Source organism: Phocoena sinus, chromosome 11 (assembly GCF_008692025.1).
Source record: "Phocoena sinus isolate mPhoSin1 chromosome 11, mPhoSin1.pri, whole genome shotgun sequence".
Classification (NCBI taxonomy): Eukaryota; Metazoa; Chordata; class Mammalia; order Artiodactyla; family Phocoenidae; genus Phocoena; species Phocoena sinus.
The window spans coordinates 81,914,331-81,939,559 of NC_045773.1; the positions used below are offsets into that span (position 1 = coordinate 81,914,331).

The window sequence follows — 25,229 nt, forward strand, 5'->3', positions numbered from 1 at the left end:
GGTGGAGCTTAAATGCCATTGCAAGTGTCCTAGAGAGGCATAGGGAGAGTACAGAGACAGAACAGGAGAAGACAATGTGAGTACAGAGGCAAAGATAGGAGTAATGCAACTACAAAGCAAGGAAGGCTGGCTGCCACCAGAAGCTGGAAGAGGCAAGGACAAATTCTCCCCTACGGCCTCAACAGGGAGTATGACCCTGTCAACACCTTGATTTCTGCCCAGTGATACTGACTTTTTGGACTTCTGGCCTCTAGAACTGTGGGAAAATAAATTTCTGTTGTTTTAAGCCACTGAACTCTGGTAATTTGTTACAGAAGCCACAGGAAGCTCATACAATGTCTTCAAGTGCTAATAGGCAACGCTACCACAAACAATTTTTGTTTGTTTGTTCACCAGTCTGTTAGGTAGAAAATATTATTTCATTGTAGTTCTCTAGTTTGGATGTCTCTGAGAAACTCATGAATTGGAAAGAGGAAAGGACTGGATTAGGAGAGTTTCCCACACCCTTAGGTTCTTGCCCTCGGTGAAAGAACTCTTCTCACCTAAACTAATTCCCCGAAGTGTGAATTTTCCGTTAGCTTTTAAGGAAGAGCTTGTTTACTGGGGTTCCACTTGCCGACCTGAGGGGGCTGGGATGTGGCGGTGGGATTTGAACCCATGTTTCTAGAAATTAGAGACTTAATGCTGCATCCTAGAAGGCTCCCACACTACCTCCAAACGTTTTAATCAAACGTTTTTCTCATTTCTAAAAAATATTAAGAAAGTTCTGTGCTTTCTTTGTACAAAATAGGAGCTTCGATTCCTACCCCTGGGAATATCAGAGGCGCATCTGCGAGCGTCACCTGCTTTATCCTACCACGATCCCCCCAGTCAGCTCCCCGTAAAGCCTTCTGGGCGTTCAGGTGGCCCGCAGTCGCGATCAGGGGACCGCCCTCAGACCTAGCTCTCTGCTCGTCCCCGCGGGGGATGCGACAGGGGGGGAAAGAGCGAGTCATCGCGGGGTGAAGGAACCGGATTAGAAGGAAGAAGGTGTCGCCCTCTTTGCGAGCTGATGACCTATTGCACTGGAAATCAGGCGCTTGGTGGGCAGGGAGTGGTCAACGGGTGGTTCCCTGGAACCGTAAGGCTCTTCACCTAAGGAGGATTGTACCTGGATCCAGGGAACACCTTGTGGCCAGCAGGGGACCATTCCGCCTCTCCCCGTCCCCCACTCCAAGGGGCTCTACCCCTGTGGTTTTCTGATCGGAGTCTTTACAGCGACCTTGACATTGGTGTTTTAGGGTTTTGAGAGCGATGTGACTGACTGTGTAGCTGAACTCTACACTCCCAGCCCCCTCTTCTCCGCTCCCGATTCTTCCCCTCCAAGTCACTGCTTGCTAAGTGCAAGTGACGTGTAGGGACACTAGGTGCCCTAGCCCGGCTGTCTAAGAGTCTTCTAGTGGAGTTCCATATTTAGAGTTCCTCAGTTAGTTTATTGGAATGAAGAATCTTAGTTACAGAAGACGAGGTGCAGTAACAGCAAATTTTGCTTTTAGAAGACTTTATCCTAATTGGAAAAAGTGAGTAGCCTCGACTTTTACTGATGGTTATATCTTTCGACTAATTGAAGTGCTATTGGTCCCAACATTCAAGCTGCCCAAACTTTCCCCGCTTGTATTAGCTCTGCAGCGCATCTAAGTAAGCAAAACGTCTTCTTGGAGTTTGTCTCTTTTCTCACAATAAGCTGCACTGAATCACAAAAACTATGTCAGGAATATTTAATCTTACAGTAAGGACAGATCTAGAACAAAGTCAGGCTCATATGTGGGCTCCATGGCTTAGTTGGTTAAAGCACCTGTCTTGTAAACAGGCGATCCTGGGTTCGAGTCCCAGTGGGGCCTTGGCTTTTGCCCTCTCCCTAAGAAGCCAAATTCTTCAGTAAACCCTCATTACTACTAATTCTCCACCGTATTCAGTATTACTGTGAATTCTGATCCACTCATTCAAAAGCAGCTGTGACTACAAAAATTCTCACTCCTAAGGAAGAGGTGGTGGGTCTCTTTATGGAAACAGAAAGAAAATGACCTTCTGTTTTTCATCTTTGCTGAAGTTCCCTGTCCTCTATTTTTTAATTGGGGGGGGGCAACAAAACTGTACCAACTCTCAATGCTTTTTTCTGAATTCCCATGTAATTTATTAGTGATTCTAGGAAACTCAGCATTATGTTATCTCTTTTATATATGATTTTCCAAATATTACTAAATTATAATAACAGTAATTTACATTTGCTTATATGCCCTCAGTCTTCAAGGAAGGGCTTTAGTCCCAAAGGGAATACATATATTGGCCCCACTAAAAACTGAACTTTAATTCTGCAATTTAAAAAATGGAATGATCCTATAATGCAATGATTCCCAAGCTTAGTAGACATTTAAATCACCTAGGGAACTAGTTAAAACACAGTTTCTTGGGACTCATCCCCAGAGGTTTTAATTCTATTTTGGTGAAAGGCCCAGAAATGTGTGTTTTTAACAAGCACTCCAAGTGATTTTGAAGCAAGTGAATCACATTTGCAAAAATCCTGCTTAAAATATTACACACAGAGCAGAACTGAAAGTGAGGTCCAGCTATGCTATTAGCATGTTTGTACTAATTCATGAACATCTACTTACCCTCTTTATCATCTAGTTAGCATTATTGGAAGTCTACTACATTCCAAGAGTTTCCAGACATGCTGTCATTTAATCAGCCCAACAATCCTGTCAAATATGTGTTATGATCAGCTCTTTGAAGATGAGGAAATAGGTTCAATAATATTCACAGTAACAGAGTAAGTGACAAAGTTCAATTTCAAACTCAGGTCTATCTGATTCTGGAATCCATGCTTTTCTCATTATATCTGTCTTCTATTTGATTAGAGTCAAGAATGAAGTTTTTGGCCGCAGAGCTAAATAAAATTAAGCAACTTAGACTGATCTCAAACCTTAGTCCTAAGGGTTAAGGATCCTGAGATAACTGTCTGTTTTCTGCTAGAAGATAATCAGCCCAGTGAACAGCTGCTTAACTTGTTTAACTTAGGGAGGAGGAAAATATAAAATAAAACCTCAGAAATCTATGTAGGAGGTTCTCCACAAAAAAATGAGCAGACCATGTAACTAACAAACTGAAATAATCTTCTTCATCTCCTAGGCTCTGTTTGGTTGGTTGGTTGTGGTTTTTTGTTTTGTTTTGTTTTTTTGCCTTGGACATGCTGTCTTCATGCCCTGATTCTTTAGATTTAAACACAGTGTATTAGCTAGGGCTGCCCTAAAATATCACAGACTGGGTGGCTGAAATAACAGAAGTTTATTTTCTCATAGTTCTGGAACTAGAAGTCCAAAATCAAGGTGCCATCAGACTTGGTTTCTGGTGAGACCTCTCTTCGTGCCTTGTAGAAGGCCCCCTCTGACTGTGTCCTCACATGGCTTTCCTCTGTACATGCAAGGGAAGAATGGGAGTGAGAGCGAGGGCAGAAGGTAGCTCTGGTGTCTCTTCCTCTTCTTATAAGGACACCAGTCTTATTGGATTAGGGCCCCACCCTTATGACCTCATTTAACCATAAATTACCTCCTTAAAGGCCCTGTCTCAAAATGTGGTCACATTAGGGGTTAGGGCTTCCAAATATGAATTTTGGGAGAACACATCCAGTCTATAACAAGTAGGAAGAGGGAGGACTGTATGGCCTAGCTCTGAGTAACAACTCAGTCATGACAGCATCTAATAACTTTGGAAGTTCAGCCTGAAAAGGGAGTTTTTGGATGTGAAGAAAGTGTTTAGATAAAAGTTTTGTCAGACACTTTGTATCAGGTCATAAGATTTAAATGTAAAAATATGTAATATTTATGTAAAAACAGAAAATACTGTTATAAAATATTTAAAGTAAAACCATAAAATATTACACAAAATGTAGGTAATATTTATAACATCTTGAGGTGGAGAAGGCCATTCTCAACATGGCACCAAATGTACAAACTATTTTTTTTAAAAGAGTGAATGATTTCATGAATAAAAATAATTTTTATTGTAAAATTAACATCCCCCCCAAATTAAAATACAAAGTATAAAAAAGGAGGAAAAAAAGCATTGTCAGACAATTAGGCAAGGATTTGTCCTTTAAAGTACTTATTCAGTTGCTTCTTTAGTTCTACCTTGTTCTGAGGAGTGACCTGCTCTGAGATGGTCTTCATGTGATGGAGATGTGGATATTATACCTGCATTCGTAAGAAATAAAAGGAGGATCTTAATTTGATCAGCACTGCGCTTTAGCCAGTTGAAAAAGAGGACATAAACCTTGCCCCCATGGAGCTTTCAATATGGTTGAAAAGACCAAATAAGCACGTACCCCAAACACTACAGATATTTTAAAAACCTATGTTTACTCATGACATTTGCAGAGCATCCACTTGGTGTGTGAATTCTGGAAGTGTGTGAGCCTTATGAACCTTGGACAAATTACTTACCTTTTTTAAGCTTTAAGTCCCTCAACTATAAAATGAGGACATTAATAGTACCCACCTCAAGGAGTTGTTAGGACACAATTCATATAAATTGCCTAGAATGTGTTAAGCCATTATTATCATCATTATTGTTAATAGCACAATATTTGTTTTCTTTCTGAAAATTATTGGGGTAAATCATGCTCTCCCTTGCTATTAAGATGGGATTAATGAGTGGAAGAACTGATGCAATCTATAATCACTACCAAAAGTATAAATAAAAGATAGATATTGTCTCCAGGGAGATTAATTCACCAGTGACAGCCCCTATGGGATCACTGGCACACTGGGTGTGAACTTGTTTTATCTGCCTTTGAATCAGATTTGAAACCAGGAGAGATTATCCAATGCCTCCAGAATCACATTCACCCTACCTGCCATATTAAGACCTTTGGTGGCTTTTACTGAAGTGCTGACCTGATCATACTTGCTTCCCTCTCTCAGGACTGTTGGAATCCAACCCTTCTGCAACCTTTCTCCTGACTAAGCTTCTATAGCTAAACATGTCTGCTTAATACAGATTCAAATAAGAAGAGGTAAGTTCTAGTGATGTCTCTTTCTATTCACACCAGCCTAGATGGTATTGTGTTTTGTTTTGAGACAGAAAACGAAGGTTCTGAGTTTTGGCAATATCAGGCAGGGTAAGATGCCTCCATGAGCTAAATGAATTCTTGTTATGCCAAACAAATGGTTGTCATTTGTTCAGAATTATGTTGATCCCAGAATTATGTCCAAAAAATCCAATTATCTAGGAGATGAGGAGGAATGAGAAAGCAGGTCAAGTCACTAAAAATCAATTCTCTAAAACCAATACTCTGTCATTTTTGTCACATCCCTATGTGAAGACCAGCAAGAATTTCCCAGTAATAAAGTTTTTATCTTTTTGCTTTAAAGTGAATGAATGAATGAATGAATGAATAAATGCCAATACCCTGAAGATAAATTTGAGGATCAAACAATATAAAGAATAACCAATGATAAAATATTGAGGATTTGCGAGGTGGGGTGGGGGGCAATGGAATCTTGTTTTACTCTTTTCCTCAGCCATTTTATACACAAATGCATGAACTTCCTGGCAGATGCAGGCGATTTCTTTTCTGTTTTTGGAGACATACTCCCTTGCCTCATCCTCTTTCTGTCCCCGTCCCTGTCCTTGGTGGTTAAACAGCTGCAACAAACCATCCTAGCCATGAATTCAAGTGGTTGTATGTAAATGTGTAGTTTGTCAAATTGACCTAGAGGTGTCTGGATGAAGCAGGAATCCATACTCTGGTGAATGGACCCTCAGAGCCAATTGTTATAAGTCAAGCTTTAAATTTATCTCTTTTGGGAGGTCTTTTTTTGGTTAAATCACGTATTCCGATCAATCCTCATATACATGCTTCTTTCTCTTAATTGAATTTCCATTCTTTCAGCACCTCAGATTAAAACTTCAAATGTTCTTTCAGCTCCTTCCTCTCTCCTACATTCAGACCTTGCTCTTGATTCCCACTGCCACTCTCCGAGCTAACGTTCTCAGCCTCTCTCCCATAGACTCTTGCAGTAGCCTCCCCACTGAGTTCCCAACTTCTAGTCTCTTTCTTGAATCCCTCGTTATTCAGCCATAATAAATGTTTTTAAATGCTGCTCCAATCATTTCACACCTCTTCTGAAAAAAAAAATCTTCATTTGATCAGACTCCTTAACCTAGTATTCAAGATTTTCCATATCCTGGACCCAAGTTATTTTTGCAACCTGTTTTTCCACTACGCCATGTTATGCACTCTGTGCTGCAGTAAGTGATGACGTGTGCTTTCCACGCTTTCAAACAATGTGTACAACTCTAATGCCTTCACCATCACTGACGAATATTCAGATCCCTTCCATTCCTTCTTGTTTAATTTTCATTTATATTAAAGACATATGCGTTCAAAGTTAAAAAAATAAAATAATACTATGGGCTTATAATGAAAAATAGCAGTTCCCTTCTTCATCATTCCTCACTCTCAATATCCTGGTCTCCCAAGGTAACACATCTTTAATAATTTCAGTGTTTTCTTATATTTACCCATACTTCTTAATAACAAGTCTTTACTCTATTTGTGTTTTTTTAGTTTTAAATATGACTTATTTATCACTTACTATAAAAAATGAGAACTTTTAACCCTTACATAACAAAGAGAAAGAGTGAGGACAAAAGACAGAGAGAGAGAGAGAGAGAGAGAGAGAGAATGTCTATGTCTTACTCTCCAGATACTCTTATATCATACTTTTTGGTTATATCAGCACGGAGAGTTTACACTTTCACGACTGCATAAACATTAGTCACAGTGGAATCATTTAGTGAACTATGGTTACCTAAAAAAAAAAAAATCTCTTCTCAATTCTCACAGATGGTCAGATGGTACAATTCCTGTTGTTTTTGTTTGTTTGTTTTTGGAGACATGACAAGGGATCTTGTCCTCAACACCAGTCTGTTCTTATTACATAATTCACACACATCTTCAGGGTCCTTCTACTATATGCTAAGGGATTCTCACAAATCAACATCATTTAGATGGGTCACTTTAAAGTGACCAGGTTTTAGTGTTGACTAAAACAACAGAAAAAAAAAAACCCCAATGAAAACCATACTCATGGCTCCAGCCAGTACATTGAAACAAGTCTCTCTGGTAGAGGTAACAATTATGACAAATTCATATCTAATTTCTTGGGTCAGACACTCTCAGAATTCATTCCCATATACGGTCTCCAAATTTCTGCCCCAAATTAGCAAGGACCTGTAATGTTTCTTGCCCTGGCAGAGCCTGCAGCAATCGAACCCTGTTTACCTGATGGGTATGGAGAGGGCCATCAGGAGAATTGTTCCTTTTACTCTGCTTCCCACTCAGTAAGGAAGTGTCACAATTTTCTTAAGATTTTATTTTTAGAACAGTTTCACATCACAGCAAAACTCAGCAAGAGTACAGGGATTTCCCATATAACCCCTGCCCCTGCGCATGCATAGCCTCCCCCTTTACCTTCATCCCTCACCAAAGTGGTACAATTGTTAGAGCTGATGAGCTTACCCAGACATATCATAATCACCCAAAGTCCATAGTTACATTATGGTTCACTCTTCGTATTGTACATTCTATGGGTTTGGAAAAATGTATAATGACATGTATATACCGTTATAATATCATACAGAGGAGGCTCACTGCCTAAAAATCCTCTGTGCTCTACTTAGTCATCCCTCCCTCCTAAACGTTGGCAACCACTGATCTTTTTACTGTCTTCATAGTGTTGCATTTTCCAAACATACTGTATGATAGTTGGAATCATACAGTATATTGCCTTTTTAGATTGGCTTCTTTGAATTAGTAATTAGCATTCAAGGTTCTTCTACGTCTTTTCATAGCTTGACAGCTTGTTCCTCTTTAGCGCTGAATAGTACTCCATTGTCTGGATGTACCACAGTTTATTTATCCATTCACCTTCTTGGTTGCTTCCAAATTTTGGCAATTATGAGTAAAACTGTTGCAAACATCTTTGTGCAGGCTTTTGTGTGGATGTAAGTTTTCAGCTCATGTGAGTAAATACCCAGGAGTGTGATTACTGGATCATATGGTAAGGGTATGTTTAGTTGTGTAAGAAACTGGCAGACTGTCTTCCAAAGTGGCCCTACCATTTTGTATTCCCACCAGCAAATGAGAGTTCCTATTGTGCCACATCCTTGCTAGCATTTGGTGTCATTGTTCTCGATTTTGGCCACTCTGATAGGTGTGTAGTAGAATCTGATTGTTGTTCTAATTTGTATTTCCCTGATGACATATGTCTTAGTCCATTTGGGCTGCTATAACAAAATGCCAGAGACCAGGAGACCTATTGCAACATTTATCTCACTGATCTGGAGGCTGGGAAATCCAAGATCATGGCACTGGCAGTTTCAGTGTCTGGTAAAAGCCCACTTTTTGGTTAATAGATAGCACCTTGTAGCTGTAACTTCACATGGAAAGGACAAGAATCGCTGTGGGTTCTTTTATAAGAGCACTAAGCCCATACATGAAGGCTCTACCTTCATTACCTAAGCACCTACCCAAGACCCCACCTCTTAGGTCACACACTCCCTTAGCTGCAAGGTAGCTGGGAGAAGACCACCTCCCAATGACTTCTTTAATCATACAGAAGAGCCATAACAAATAATGAATGTCCACTAACCCATCACATAGGGCTTTGATTTAGGGGGAAAAAATGAAACCACTTTCTCTACTGAAAGGATTTTTCAAATGTGACTTATTAATTATTATATTCATTAATGTTGTTATGATTTCTACTGAGGGTGTACCCCATTGCTCCCCCATAAAAGTATTTCTTTCCTGTTATCGTCAAAACTTCTGACAACTCAGGGTTTTTAAAATCACCCTTCTCTTCCTTGACTTTAGCAGGTGTCTCCCATCAAAATTCAATGAAGCACATGAATGAAAGTTTTCCAGAGGATTTCATTCTCATGGGCTTTACCAAATATCTGTGGTTGGGTCTTCCTCTCTTCTTTGCCCTCCAATCTCCTACATGTTCACACTGTTGGGAAACATTGCTATTATTCTGGTCTCTCAAATAGATCCCCAACTCCAAAGTCCTATGTATTTCTTCCTCACAAGTCTCTCTTTTTTTGGACCTCTGTTTCACCAGCACAACTCTACCCCAAAAGCTGTTCAACCGGGGGAGCCCAACAAGAACATCACTTATACAGGCTGTATGACCCAGGCCTATGTATTTCACTGGCTGGGCTGTACTGAATGTGTCCTGCTTGGCACCATGGCCTTACACCACTATGTGGCTGTGTGTAAGCTTCTGAGATACTCTGTAATCATGAACCACAAGCTCTGCTGGCAGCTCTCCAGCACTGCTTGGCTCATTGGTCTGGCCAATTCACTACTGCAGTCCACACTCACAGTCCAGCTGCCCCTGTGTGGGAACCAGGAATTGGACCACTTCTTTTGTGAGCTTCCCAGTCTAATTAAGATGGCTTGCGTGGACACCACAGTCAGCGAGCTTACAGTGGTGGCCACCTTCCTGATAATGGGTCCCCTCTCCATGATTCTTGTCTCTTACAGTTATATTGCCCAAGCTGTATTTCAAATCCCTTCTGCTGATGGGAGACTTACGGCCTTCAACACTTGTTCATCACACCTACTGGTGGTGTCTTTATTCTATGGCTTTGGCATCTACATCTATATGCAGCCCTCAGGGGACAGCCCTCAAGATGTCATCAAAGTTCTGATGCTATTTTACTGCGTTATTACTCCCATGGCTAACCCATTCATCTACACCTTGAGGAACAAGGATGTTAAAGGAGCTTTGAGGAGACTTCTGAAGAGGGCCATTTTGTCCAAGAGAATGTGAGAAAATGATGCTTTATTCTGAATGGGAAAGCCCAACAATAACCTGAAATATATCCTCCTTTAAATAGACGTTCCATCAAAATCATGCTCAAAAGTCAATTCAAGAAAACCTTTGTGCGTTGTTTACCACTTCTGACACCAAGTGTGTTGGGTTTTTTCCCCACAACAACCAATTCTCTGAAACAAACTGGGTGTCCTACATTCAATTCAATTCCGACACTAACTACCCAGAGTTATCATAGGCCCCACAGGTTAAGGGCTCAATTCCACAAAACTGCCTCTGTTACTGGAGAGTAGGTTCTTGTCTCATCCCAGAGACATTTCAGAGACGAGACACAGAGGCTAAGGAAGCAAAGCGAGGATTTATTAATTGATAGTACACTCTCAGGAGGGAGAGCAGGCAGGCTCAGGTGAGAAGCTGCTCTGAGTTCCTTCGGCAAGCTGGTTATATAGGGTGTGAAAATGATTGGGCAGAAAATATTCATTGAGGAGGGCGGGGTTTGGGGTCAAATTTCCTGATTTTCATCCCAGCTCCACCTTCCCCGGGGGAGGAGGAATTTTTGCCCTTTCTTGGTCTTAATTGTAAGTGTCATGGTGTCGGTGCATCATGGGTACTTCTTCTCTGCAAGGCTAATTTTATTGTAAAGAGGGCGTAACAAGCAAAAGGTTACATTCGGTAGCCAGAGATTCCCACCTTTTGCCGCCTTTCTTTGCCTCTAGGACCCCTGTCGCCTCAAGATGTAAGGTTTCCTGTCACCTGACCCGTGCCCCCTACCCCCTTTCTCTGCTCATATCTAGCTACCTGCCTGCTCTGATACCTCCGCTTCAGGTGCCAATCACAGGCCACCTGTACTTCTGACCAACCAGCTACAAAGTCAGGGTTCCTAGAACAGCTCACTAAACTCAAGAAAACATTTTTTAAAATATTTATTTATTTGCCTGCGCCGGGTCTTAGCTGCGGCACTTGGGATCTTCGTTGCAGCGTACAGGATATTTTAGTTGCAGCATGCGGGATCTAGTTCCCTGACCAGGGATGGAACCTGGGCCCCCTGCGTTGGGAGCGCGGAGACTTCGCCTCTAGACCACCAGGGAAGCCCCTCAAGGGAACATTTCACATATTTTTACCAATGTATTATAATTATAATGCCGGCTGCCCTGAGCTGGTCTCCTGGAGTGACCCCTGATCTGGGAGACTGGGCTTTGTGCCCGGACCCGACCCCAGATTTCTTACCCCGACCGGGCCCCAGAGGTTTCAGAGAGGCAGAGGACTCCTGAGTGTAAGAGGGGTGGCTTTTTTGGGAATCTGGTGGGTCTTTGACGCATAGAAAGCAGGCACTTTTCTTTAGTCCTTGGGGTCAGAAGTGTTTTCGAAATCAGATTGATGAATTTTTAAAAAAACATGGTGCGTATATAGTATATTGAATGCATAACACCCCAGGAGCCTGGGGCAGTCCCATATTTTATTACAGAAAGTAGTATCAATATTTCTGTAACAAAATATGAATTTCACTCTAAAACTATAAATAACTTCATGTCATTTCAAGCCAAGCTGTTACAAAATGAATTTATGTCACTTTGAGTATTGCCATCAAATGACTTATGAAAATACTCTTGGTTTTCAGAACTCTGGGGAACGTCAAAATTGTGGAGGAGGGATTGTGGAGCCGTTCTAGTTAATATTTTCACTGCCTTATTTCTCTAATCTTGTTTGTTTATGTATCACACAGTATTAAAGCAAACAATTCCTGAGCAAGCTGTTGAAAAAGTCTTAGAGTTAATACCTTTTGTTAGTCATTATTTTTTTCAACAGATAGTTAATTGATGATTTATATGTCCCAGACATTCTTTTGGCACTTAGAATGGTGCAGTGTACCAAACTGATAGATAAAGCCCCTGTTCTTATGGCATTTATATTATTGTGGAGTAACAAACAAAAGGCAAATAAAGATATGTTGTCAGTTGGTGGTGAGTGTTACAAAGAAAGTAGAGTAAGAGGGTGGATAATGGTAGGAAAACTTTTATATACAATGAGCTAGAAATGTCTCTTTGAGAAGATGATTTTTGAGCATACTTTAAAGAAACAAGGGACTGCCCTATGCTAATATCTGGGTAAGAGCATTCCACGCAGGTGTGAAGGGCCTCAGGTAGACTGCATTTAACATGTCTAAAATAGAAAAGGGTTGGAGTAGAGTGAGTATAGGAAAAAGATTACTCTTTTCATTTCTAAAATAATCATATGAATTTCCATTACCAGGAATGTCAAATCCTCAAATCATCTACATCACTGTTAGGCAGATTTCAAAAACCTTTTCTGTTGTGTTTTTCTTCAAGTGGTATAGGCAGTGTTTAATAATAATACACGTGGATTTTTAAAAACTGATGGCAGTTTTTCATCTTAATACTTTCTATATTTTGCAAAGGGGAGTCTCCCTGGAGTGTGAACCTATCTGCAGGGACCCCTCTTCTGAGAGAAAATGAATACAGATCTTATTATTCAGAATGAAAAATACCCAGGAGGAACCTGTAATAGTAAAGGGGGAGGAAGAGACTTTTTTGTACAAGAAATTGACTTGCAGCAGAATAGCCAGTCCAGCCAGGAAGTCTTCTGCCAACACTTTAGACAGTTCTGCTACCAGGAGACACTTGGACCCAGGGAGGCTCTGAGCCAACTCCAGGAACTTTGCTGTCAGTGGTTGATCCCAGAGAATCATAAAAAGGAGCAGATCCTGCAGTTACTGGTGTTGGAGCAGTTCGTGGCCATCCTGCCTGAGGAGCTCCAGGCTTGGGTGCGGGTGCATCAGCCATTGAATGGAGATGAGGCTGTGTCTTTGCTGGGAGATGTGGAGAGAGAACTTGATGGTCCAGAATTTCGGGTGGGAAGAGGAAGCATGTTCTGCTGTGGCAATCAGACCATTAAATTAACCCCATTTAATAGTTTGGTCAATAGGAAAGCAGTGAGGGTAACTGAGCTTTTGTCCCTGTCAGGAGTCATTGCTTCTGTCAGTTCATTTTTCTGTCTCATCTCTCCTGCTAAGCCCATTCAGTCCTTTTTCCTAATCCTGTTTCCATGGGAGTTGTTTCCTAAGGTTTTAGCTCTGGTTTTCACAGTAGTTTCCTCCTAAGCCCAATGGTCCCTGATTGTCTCCAGGGCACATCTCAAGCAGGTGGACAGGAAATGCTCTGGCAGGCGGTGATATCTCTGGTTGCTGCACAGCAGTCACCAAGTTGTCAGCTCTGGCACGTGGAGACCCTGCTCAAGCACGACTCTATATTCACAAAATATAGAAAGTATTAAGATGAAAACCCCATTTCCTACGAGAGAGGTGAGGAGGAGAGGGAGAAATGTATCTGGGAAGGTGGGTTAGGGTAGCAGGCACCTACTTGGCCAACCAAAGCCATCCTTTACAACTTAATAGTGTTTCTAACCCTAACTCTCACCTGAAATCCTCCCTGGCTCATATACTCTCTCTTTACAAAGTACAACCTTTATTCTTGGTCTTTTAAGCAAAAGATTTTTATTTTATTTGTTTTCATATACCATATTGGTTTTCATTAAAGCATTAAACTATCACATCATTCTGTTGCTTTTTATACCACCTCTGTTTTACAGTCTCCTTTACAATGACCTTCTAAATGTCCTATCCTACCCTGTATCTGTAAGTTTTCTATACGCATCAGTGATAAAGTCATCTTTTAAGCCTTTCACTTTGACTACATTTCTCCTGTCCTCTTCCACATTAAATTCTCTTCTCTTTTCATGTCAGTAGCTTCCTCTACATGTCACTCCAGTCTAGGTTTGTTACACGTTTTCCTTTCCACATTCTCTACATGCTAAATGTGCTTTCCATTTACTAAGCATCTCCCTTTTTACATCCTGATTCCCTTTAGAATCTGTCTCCAGAAAAATAGCAATAAAGTGACCAGAAGAGTCAAGAAATCAGTCCTTTTCCAGTATTTCCTTTGAGTTCAAGTGGAATCTCCATTTTAATGAGCTCGATGGGACATTTAATTTATTTCCTTCAGGCCAAATTTCACTAAAAATGTGTATTTTAGTGTGTTCATAAAGCAATACTGATGTTAGTTTGTTTGAAGGAATTATTGGTTTACACTGAATCTTCAAGCAATGTTCTATGTGGGGGAGGATTAAGACAAAGGGTTTTCTCTCCAAGCAATAGAGGAAATACACTTTTGCCTTTCTGCTATACAGTGGGCCCTTTGTATCTGTGGGTTGCACATCCTCCTATTCAACCAAGCGTGGATCGAAAATATTCAGAAAAAAAAATTCCAGAACATTCCAAAAAGTAAAGCTTGAATTTGCAGCACACTGACAACTATTTCCATAGCATTTACATTGTATTAGGTATTATAAGTAATCTGGAGATGATTTAAAGTATATGGGAGGATGTACATAGGTTATATGCAAATACTATACTATTTTATATAAGGGATTTAAGCATCTTCAGATTTTGGTATGGAGGCATGGGTCGTGGAACCAATCCCCTGCAGATACCAATGGACAACTGTACTTGTATTTGAATGCAATTTAAAGTACTCTTTACACACTTAGACTTTAACAAATTAGTGCCCCTTTTTGGTGTTAAAGATTATTCTTAATCCTGCCTTAGTAATTATTACATAGGTTATTTATGCCTAGGATATGTCTATTTCAACTTTCCTTTCTAGCATTTTCCTTAATTGAACATAAGAGCTATTTATTAATTGTTGGAGGAGCATGACTAGAAAAGAGATAAACGATCCCTTGGGAGTTTAATATTTCATCAGTTCAAAAAGGTGACATTTCTATTGTTTACTTTTACATATGTTTAAAATCTTCCATAATAAAAAGCTTAAAAAGAAAGTGACATTTAAATGATCCATTTCCTATTTCTGAAAGTGAGACCAAACCTTAGACTGGGAAGTTGACTGCAAAGCAGGAAGTGTCCAAAGGAATGGAATCACAGAAGATGATACTCAACAGAATCTTCAGAGGCAGGAACATTTTCTTGGGGGCTTATTTTGGAGACCTTTGAGAATGCAAGGACAGGTTTGGAGGGCATCAAGGAAACGCAGAGGAAGGGAAAGAACACAAATGTGATCAGTGTGGGAAAAGCTTCATGCACATCATGAATCTTATTGGACATCAGAGAATCACAGGAAAAACCCTTTCAGTGTAAAGAATGTGGAAGAGCCTTCAGTCAAAATACAACCCTTTTAAATCACCTCATAATTCACTCTGGCAAAAAACCTTATCAGTGTAATCATTGTGGTAACATTTTAGTTAAGGCTCAGTCCTTATTAAACATCAAAGAAGTCACACTGGGGAGGGGCCTTGTGAGTGCAATGAATGTGGCAAAACCTTCAGTAACAGCACAGGACTTAGCATCAGAGGTACCATACCTTAATGAAATGTTACCAGTGCAATGACTGTGGGAAGGCTTTCAGAGAATGTTCAAACCTTACTAAACATCAGCGAATTCATACAGGAGAAAAGCCCTACGAATGTGATGAATGTGGAAAAGCCTTCAGTGGAAGTTCTGACCTTACTAGACATCACAGAATTCACATTGGGGAGAAATCCTAAGAATGTGACAAGTGTGGGAAGGCCTTCGACTGAGCTTACATCTTACTGAACACCAGAGAATCCACAAGAAAGAAAAACCCTATGTGTAGTAAGTATGGAAGAGCCTTTAAACAGAGATCAGGTCTTTTTCAACATAAAAAAAAAAAAACCACAACTAATCAAAATCACTTTGGGAATTCCCTGGTGATTTGGTGGTTAGGACTCTGAGGTCTCATTGCTGAGGGCTCAGGTTCGATTCCTGGTCAGGGAACTAAAATCCCGCAAGTGGCGTGGCAAAAAAAATCACATTGCTTTAATTACTGTAGTAAGAATGTTAAGCAGCATTTGTTTCTCGTAGAATTCAGAGAAGCTACATGAGCACTCTCCGTATCTGTCACCGTCTCAACTTCTCTGACATCAAAGTATCTACAGACTAGATTCTCTCTCAGGGTGAGCTAAGCCAGATTTTCTATTTCTAGGCCTCAAGGCTGACTAATTTAAAATGTAAAGCTTCAGAATAGCCTGTTTCATCCTATCCACAATGAAATTTAGAGAAAAATGCACACCCATAACCCAGAGTTGAAAGTACCACATTTCTCAAGTGAGTAGTTAAAGGTTTAGGCATTGCTTTTCTTCCTCACTTTTTCTTCCTTTGCTTTATGTGTGGTGATCAAGACCTTAGTAACTTGTTAGATGTTGCTTTAAAAGGGGGTTGACATGGGGTGAGGAAAGATACTAGGTTCTAGTATCCACTACACCACTGTGATGTTAGGCGAGTCGCCCACACATTCTAGGCCTTAGATTCCTCATCTGTGAATTATGGGACTAGAATATATATTCTCTCAAAGATCCCTTGAACCTCTACAATTGATTTTTGTGAATGCCTTCAAGCTTCTGTATTTAATTCCTCAACCTGACATTCAAGAGGCTCCTCTACAAATTAGTCCCAGTAAGAAATGTTATTTTCTTCACTATCCTACAAGAGCTCTCTGCTCTTATTGTATTTGTCTCACTTTCCCCAGGTCCCCCCAGTACACTCCAGCTTCCATGTCTTTGTCTTCCATTCTAACCCCCTTCATGCCCTGAATGCCCTCTTTATCTTTGTTGTTTCTCCAATTAAATTTGATGTATGTCTTACTGTAACTCCACTTAGAATAAACAAGTTTTCTGAGCACTGAACCTCCCAGAGGCTGTATGCAGTACTCCTAAGGTGTCACTTAAAAATGGGCTTGGGTTAAATAGTACTGACCCTCTTGAGAATCTCTCTTCCCTTTTTTTCAGACCACTTATAATACCATAGGCGTCATTTCTTTCTAATTCTCTGCCTTCCCTCCAAACTTGCGTTTCCTAAGTATCATTGTTTCAGAGGAGGAAGCAGAGATAGTGGGTTCAATCAGAGATGATGGCATCACATTTAAGGAAAAAAAAAGGAAAAGAAAACCCTAGATAGGGAGTCAAAGTACAGACACCTATATCAGAATTTATGATCAGCTACTGGTAATAAAGATCTGAAAAATACACAAACTGTATTCTTCTCGAGTAAAAGAAGTCTAAAGGTAGATAGTTTAGGGTTGTTGCTTTTACTCCATGGAATCATCAGGGATCCAGGTCCCTTCCAGTTTTCACCATCCTCTGCATGGCTGCTGAAGCACCAGCCATCAATTCTACATTCCAGTCAGCAGGAAGGGCCAAAAAGGGACTCCCAAATCAGTCAGCATCTTTCACGGAGCCTTCTCAGGACAGTATATTTCTTCTTATATTGAATTAGCCAGAATTTAGTCACGTGACCACAACTCAGCTTCAAGGGTAGCCGAGAAATGTAATCTTTATTCCACGTGCCAAAGGACACAAATAAAAAATTAGATTTCTGGGGCTTCCCTGGTGGTGCAGTGGATGAGAGTCCGCCTGCCGATGCAGGGGACACGGGTTCGTGCCCTGGTCCGGGAGGATCCTACATGCCGCAGAGCGGCTGGGCCAGTGAGCCATGGCCGCTGAGCTTGCGCGTCCAGAGCCTGTGCTCCGCAACGGGAGAGACCACAACAGTGAGAGGCCCGAGTATCGCAAAAAAAAAAAAAAAAAAAAAAAAAAAGGTTTTGTGTTATCTAATAAAAAGGAGCTACTTATTTAGTAGGCAATTAACAGCCTGCCACAGTCCCAAATAAAGTCATGGCATTTTGAGTTCTAAAGTGCAGGTACTAACTCGTGTGTGTGTGTGTATGTGTGTGTGTGTGTGTGTGTGTGTGTGTGTGTGCGCTGTCAGCGACCATCTACTTTTACTTACAGCAGCTCTGGTCATGGATTATTTGTGAAGGGTTTTTCTTTTTTTTTTTAACTTTATCTTTTTATTTTATTTTTGAAGTATCCTTTTTTTTTGAATTTTATTTTATTTTATTTTCATACAGCAGGTTCTTATTTGTTATCTATTTTATACATACTAGTGTATATATGTCAATCCCAATCTCCCAATTCATCCTGCCACCACCCCCGACCCCGCTTTTCCTCCTTGGTGTCCATACGTTTGCTCTCTACATCCGTGTCTCTAAACCAGTTCATCTGTACCATTTTTCTAGATTCCACATATATGCATTGATATAGAATATTTGTTTTTCTCTTTCTGACTTACTTGACTCTGTATGACAGTCTGTAGGTCCATCCACGTCTCTACAAGTGACCCAATTTTGTTCCTTTTTATGGCTGAGTAATATTCCATTGTATATATGTACCACATCTTCTTTATCCATTCCTCTGTTGGTGGGTATTTAGGTTGCTTCCGTGACCTGGCTATTGGAAATAGTGCTGCAATGAACACTGGGGTGCATGTGTCTTTTTGAATTATGGTTTTCTCTGGATATATGCCTAGTAGTGGGATTGCTGGGTCATAAGGTAGTTCTATTTTTAGTTTTTTAAGGAAACTCCATACTGTTCTCCATAACGGCTGTATCAATTTACATTGCCACCAACAGTTCAAGAGGGTTCCCTTTTCTCCACACCCTCTCCAGCATTTGTTGTTTGTAGATTTTCTGATGATGCCCATTCTAACTGGTGTGAGGTGATATCTCATTGTAGTTTTGATTTGCATTTCTCTAATAATTAGTGATTTGAGCAGCTTTTCATGTGCTTCTTGGCCACCTGTATGTCTTCTTTGGTGAAATGTCTATTTAGGTCTTCTGCCCATTTTTGTATTGGGCTGTTTGTTTTTTTAATATTGAGCTGCATGAGCTGTTTATATATTTTGGAGATTAATCCTTGGTCCATTGTTTCATTTGCAAATATTTTCTCCCATTCTGAGGGTTGTATTTTTGTCTTGTTTATAGTTTCCTTTGCTGTGCAAAAGCTTTTAAGTTTCATTAGGTCTCATTTGTTTATTTTTGTTTTTATTTCATTACTCTAGAAGGTGGGTCAAAAAACGTCTTGTGATTTACGTCAAAGAGTGTTCTTCCTATGTTTTCCTCTAAGAATTTTATAGTGTCCAGTCTTACATTTAGGTCTTTAATCCATTTTGAGTTTATTTTTGTTTATGGTGTTAGGAAGTGTTCTAATTTCATTCTTTTACATGTAGCTGTCCAGTTTTCCCAGCACCACTTATTGAAGAGACTGTCTTTTCTCCATTGTATATCCTTGCCTCCTTTGTCATAGATTAGTTGACCATAGGTGCGTGGGTTTACGTCTTGGCTTTCTGTCCTGTTCCATTGATCTATATTTCTGTTTTTGTGCCAGTACCCTATTGTCTTGATTACTGTAGCTTTGTAGTATAGTCTGAAGTCAGGGAGTCTGATTCCTCCAGCTCCGGTTTTTTCCCCTCAAGACTGCTTTGGCTATTCAGAGTCTTCTGTGTCTCCATACAAATTTTAAGATTTTTTGTTCTAGTTCTGTAAAAAAATGCCATTGGTAATTTGATAGGGATTGCGTTGATTCTCTAGATTGCTTTGGGTAGTATAGTCATTTTCACAATATTGATTCTTCCAATCTGAGAACGTGGTGTATCTCTCCATCTGTTTGTGTCATCTTTGATTTCTTTCATCAGTGTCTTATAGTTTTCTGAGTATAGGTCATTTACCTCTTTAGGAAGGTTTATTCCTAGGTATTTTATTCTTTTTGTTGCAATGGTGAATGGGATTGTTTCCTTAATTTCTCTTTCTGGTATTTCATTGTTAGTGTATAGGAATGCAAGAGATTTCTGTGCATTAATTTTGTATCCTGCAACTTTACCAAATTCATTGATTAGCTCTAGTAGTTTTCTGGTGGCATCTTTAGGATTCTCTATGTATATTATCATGTCATCTGCAAACAGTGACAGTTTTACTTCTTCTTTTCCAATTTGTATTCCTTTTATTTCTTTTTCTTCTCTGATTGCCATGGCTAGGACTTCCAAAACTATGCTGAATCATAGTGGTGAGAGTGGACATCCTTCTCTTGTTCCTGATCTCAAAGGAAATGCTTTCAGTTTTTCACCATTGAGAATGATGTTTGCTGTGGGTTTGTCGTTTATGGCCTTTATTATGTTGAGGTAGGTTCCCTCTATGCCCACTTTCTGGAGGGTATTTATCATAGATGGGTGTTGAATTTTGTCAAAAGCTTTTTCTGCATCTATTGAGATGATCATATGGTTTTTATTCTTCAGTTTGTTAATATGGTATATCACATTGATTGATTTGCATATATTGAAGAATCCTTGCATCCCTGGGATAAATCCTTTTAATGTGCTGTTGGATTCTGTTTGCTAGTAGTTTTTGAGGATTTTTGCATCTACATTCATCAGTGATATTGGTCTCTAATTTTCTTTTTTTGTAGTATCTCTGTCTGGTTTTGGTATCAGGGTGATGGTGGCCTCATAGAATGAGCTTGGGAGTGTTTCTTCCTCTGAAATTTTTGGAAGAGTTTGAGGAGGATGGGTGTTAGTTCTTATCTAAATGTTTGATAGAATTCACCTGTGAAGCCATCTGGTCCTGGACTTTTGTTTGTTGGAAGATTTTTAATCACAGTTTCAATTTCAGTGCTTGTGATTGGTCTGTTTATATTTTCTGTTTCTTTCTGGTTCAGTCTTGGACGTTTGTATCTTTCTAAGAATTTGGCCATTTCTTCCAAGTTGTCCATTTTATTGCCATAGAGTTGCTTGTAATAGTCTCTTATGATGCTTTGTATTTCTGCAGTGTCCGTTGTAACTTCTCCTTTTTCATTTCTAATTTTATTGATTTGAGTCCTCTCCCTCTTTTGCTTGATGAGTCTGGCTAAAGGTTTATCAATTTTGTTTATCTTCTCAAAGAACCAGCTTTTAGTTTTATTGACCTTTGCTCTTGTTTTCTTTGTTTCTATTTCATTTATTTCTGCTCTGATCTTATCTTATTCTTAATAGAATTTTGGGTTGTTTCCAGTTTAGAGCTATAAAAAATGCTGCTAAAGTGTGTCTTTAGATGTAAATATATATGCATTTCTGGCAGCAATATAACTAGAAGTGAAACTCTTGGGTCATAGAATATGCGTATGTTCAACTTCAGCAGATATACCAAAGAATTTCCCAAAAATGTTGTTGCCAATTTACACTCTCATCAACAGTGTATGAAAATTTCCATTGCTCCATAATCCTTGCCAACACTTCACACTGTGAATTCATTTTTAACAGGGATTTCAGCTTTCAGTTTGCGGTTTCTTAACAAATACCTAATGACCTATCATATTGGCAACATTCAAAAGCCTGAAAACATACAGTTGGGGAGGCAGTGTGAAAACAGGCACTATCTCGCATTGCTGTTGAAAGTGCAAAATGATACAACCCTTACAAAGACACTTCTCTCCTCTCCTCTCTTCATTGTTCATTGCAGCATTATTTGTTAAAGCAAAATATTGGAAACAATCCAAATACCCATCCCTAAGAGACTGGTTGAAAAAATAATGGTACATCTACGCAATGGAGTACTATACCACTGTAAAGAGAAAAAGAGGAATATTTCTATGAACAGATTTAGAATAATTTCCAGGTTATTCTATTAAGTTATAAAGCAAGATGCAAAAGAGTGTGTATAATATAATTTACAGTGGTAAAAGGGTAAACACATATTTTTGTAAAAGAAAGGAAGGAAGGGAAGGGATGAGAGAAGGAAGTAGGAAGGAAAGGATAAATTTAAAACTAATGAAAATGGAACAAGAGTATATATAAGATAAAGGAATTAGGGACGGAAGCAAAACTCTGAACATATCTTTTTATATAATTTTGATTTTGAACTGTTTTGCATATTCAGAAAGGAAATGAAAAAGATGAAAGGAAAGCAAATCTTGAAATTAAAACAGAAGCAAATGACTAACTGTATATCAAGTTTATAACATAACTACACAGAGAAAAGAATTCAAATAAGGTATGTATATGTACTCTAAACTATACTCCCTTAATGGGATACAATTCAAGAACAAATAAAGCAAGCAAAGAAATTTTGGACTGTACATAGTAGGTGTGTTGTTGCTAGTGATGTTGATATTTTAATTTTGAAAATTAAAAAAAAAGATTGTAAGAGCAAATTGAGTGAATATATTGATGCTGCTGGGAGCCAGGGTGTTCACTGTGGAAGAAAGGAAAATCAAATGTGCAATGGTGAAAATGAAAAAAAAAATCTGTGAAGTTGTATTTGAATTGGAAATATCTTATAAAATCCCTATCATATGTATATTTTATTCCAGCTCTAAGGTCCACTGATAGGGCCTAGAAGCAATGACCTATCCCAGTAGCAATGAGCTTATCTATTTTTCAAAATCTAGATCCTGGTCTCTGTATATTATTCTCCATTAAAAGGAACCATGGCTTCATGGAGCAATGGTGGATTCCAGGTCTAAGGCAGAAAAAGTGTAAAATGAGCCTGGAATATCTCGTGCGAGAAAGCAAAGTGCACAAAAACTTTCTTTGCAGGAAACTTTCTTTGTAACTGATAAATGTAGAAGGAATGTGCCCTAGGTTCCTCATCTGCTAAATGGGGATAATTATACCGAACTCACAGGACTGTTAATGTAGAGTGAGTTAGCATGTGTAGATTAGTTAGTATGCGTAAAACATTATACTAGCTGTTATTACTGTATATTAACCCCCTTGGAAGAGACTATGACACTTAGCGCCTCACTACGCCTGGAAGGGGATTCAGCGTGGCGACCACAGAGGTGTGAAAACCTCCGGGCTTACTAGAAGGAACACGGCCTGAACCGCTGTTCCCCCGGAGAGAGGCGGTGTGACGCACTTCCGGCCTTTGTAGTTTATCATTATCCGGGCTGCGGTTGTCAAGGATTCAGAGGTGGTGCCACGGCTACCCGGTGAGCTTCGGAGTCCGGTGGCTGCAGGGCCTTCGGGAGGTCCGGGCTGTGCGCTGCGACTCTGGACTGGGCGTGGGGAGGAGGCAGCGGGTCTTCTTGGCCAGAGCTTGGCCGGACAGTTGAGGGGCAGAGGAGGCTGCCCCTGAAACTAGAAGGGCCCCGTTAACCGAGTCAGCGTCCTTGCCCCCACCCCCATCCCCTTCGTCTGTTCCTGAGCCCTTCAACCACTCCGTCCTAGCCCCCGTGCACCTCTGAACTCTCCTTCCCCGCATCTGAGGGTAAGGGTAGATTCGGATATCCAGGATGGTTTCTATTTTCCCGTCTACCATTCTCGACTGGGGAGTTATTTTAAACAACGAGCAAGGATAGTTTTATAACATGCCACAGGCACTCTTAGTCTGATTCACTCAAGAGTGTACAAGCTCTTGCCACCTGTTGATTTAAGAAAAACACGAATATTTAAATAGCACTTATGTGTCAGCCAGCACTGTTCAAAGCACTTTCCAAATATTAACTTATTTGCTTTTCATAACTCTATGAGGTAGGCACTGGTAGTATGGAACTTCTCCCTCCTCCCCCCTTTATTTAAGGTCCAGGAAGAAAATGAGATCAAGTAACTCACCCGAGTTGATACAGCTGGTAAGGGGTGTAGTCAGGATTCAAATCCAGGGAGTCTGGCTTCAGAGTCTATTTTCTTAAACCCTTTGCTATGCTGACTCTCTCTTTTTCTCTGTATTAGCTTTACAGTCACAACCCAGGAAGTGAGTTCCCTTATTTGAATCTGGTCCTACCCCTTTTCTACCTTAGTAATCCTGAACTTCTAGTTAGGATTTAAGATTAGAGAGAGGTATATACCTGAAGACATGTAAGTCTGTCAGAGTGTGTCTGCAAACCTGATGAAACAGCCATTTCTTTTGTGTGTGTACATGTGTTTCCCCACCCACTCACTGGTGTGGTACTTTGAGCAATAGAAAAGATGAGTCTTCGCCCTAAAGGTAGGTAGCAGCTGTTGATCAAGCCACCCTTGTACCAAAAATTGTACATTAAATTGTACATTATCTCATTAAAAGGTGGTTAATTAGCATGTTTCATATGTGCTGTGCCCTTTGTGCAAAACCATCTTATAAGCATTATCTCATTTAATTCTCTCAAAGACTTTGCAAGGTAGTTGTCCTCATTGCATACATGAGGAGATTGAGGCTCAGAAAAATCAATCAGGTAACTTGCCCAAGATCACACTGTTAGTAAGTCAGAACTCACAACCAGATCTGCCTATCTATGTTCTCTGCTGCCTCATACTATCTTCTACTTAGCTTAGTTAATAGGAAAAATATGAGCTACGTCATGTGTGTGTGTGTGTGTGTGTATGTGTGTGTGTGTGTGTGATTGCAGATACATAGAAAGGATACATTCCAATTTTTAACAGTGTCTGTTTCTCAGGAGTAGAACTTGGTGAAGGAATTCTAAATTCTGTACTTTGGGGTTTTTTTTTGTTTGTTTTAATAAGAGTAGACTGGGATGGATGAGGAAGACGTCAGGGAGGATGTGAGATTTTAATCAAACTGCAGAGATCGGGTAGGGTTTGAATAATGCAGAAGGCAAGACCAGTGACATGGAACAGGGACGAGAAAAGCCTGGTTAAAGAAACGCCTAAGCAGAGCTGGCAGTTTCTGCACGTGGAATATAGGAAGACAAGAGTGGGGCCAGACAGTGGAGGCTAGAAGTGTAAATGGTCTTTAGCCAGGCTTGAGAGTTTGGGATAGGTAGTGAGGAGCCACAGATGGTGACATCAGAAGTGAGGGTAGGGGGATGTATTACGATGAAGGCACCTTTGCATTGCGTGCTGCTTTGTCTTCACTACATGCATATCCTTGGTAAAGAGCATTGCTCCACAGGAATGATGTAGATTTAAGGGTGTTGAGCTTGCCAAGGCTCTAGGAGAAACCAGCTTTAAAATGCAGGTGTATTTTTTAAGGTAGGGGAGATTATTATGCTAATTATATAGCTGGCATATACAATGGGGTGGTGATCCTGGATGGGAGATTAATAGCTGTATGCTTGTGACCAGGAGGGCAGGGTTATTAAAAAAAAAAACTTGGGAAGCCTTTCAGAGACAGTGGCTTCAAAGAACTAAGATAAGCTGGTGTGAGGACCTGGGTATTCAGGCCACCAGATAGAAGCAAATTCAGGGGAGGGAAAGCAAAAGGGAACCTAGGATATACAGAGAATGGAGGGAAACTGATCTTAGTGAAACTGAGTAAAGATTTGAAACACCATATACCAGAAATGATTTTCTATTGGCAGAGCTCAAAGCTTCAGCTGCATTGTCTGTGAATAGAAAAACTTTGACTTGAAACCAAGGTGATTAGGCAGCAGATAGGAAGAAGACATTTTTCAGGGGCCTGGAAGGTTGAGAAAACAAGCGGTTGTTTAATTCTTTGAACCCATGCTCGGTTAACCGAGTAATGTGAGAGCACATATTCTTAATGTACCTATTTGATA

The 25,229-nt window shown here is 40.1% G+C and overlaps 1 protein-coding gene, 1 non-coding gene and 1 pseudogene across 2 annotated transcripts; all 3 read left to right on the forward strand.

Moving 5' to 3' along the window:
• The window catches only part of LOC116762187, a 382,117-nt pseudogene that overhangs the window by 291,541 nt on the left and 65,347 nt on the right, over window positions 1-25,229 (forward strand).
• Window positions 1,807-1,880, forward strand: TRNAT-UGU. Its single transcript has one exon. It is a non-coding gene; the product is annotated as a tRNA-Thr (tRNA).
• LOC116761723 (olfactory receptor 2B11-like) lies at window positions 8,941-9,878 on the forward strand. Its single transcript, XM_032647892.1, is given in 4 exon segments — window positions 8,941-9,031; window positions 9,034-9,140; window positions 9,142-9,190; window positions 9,193-9,878. Coding segments are annotated over 4 exon segments (933 nt in total).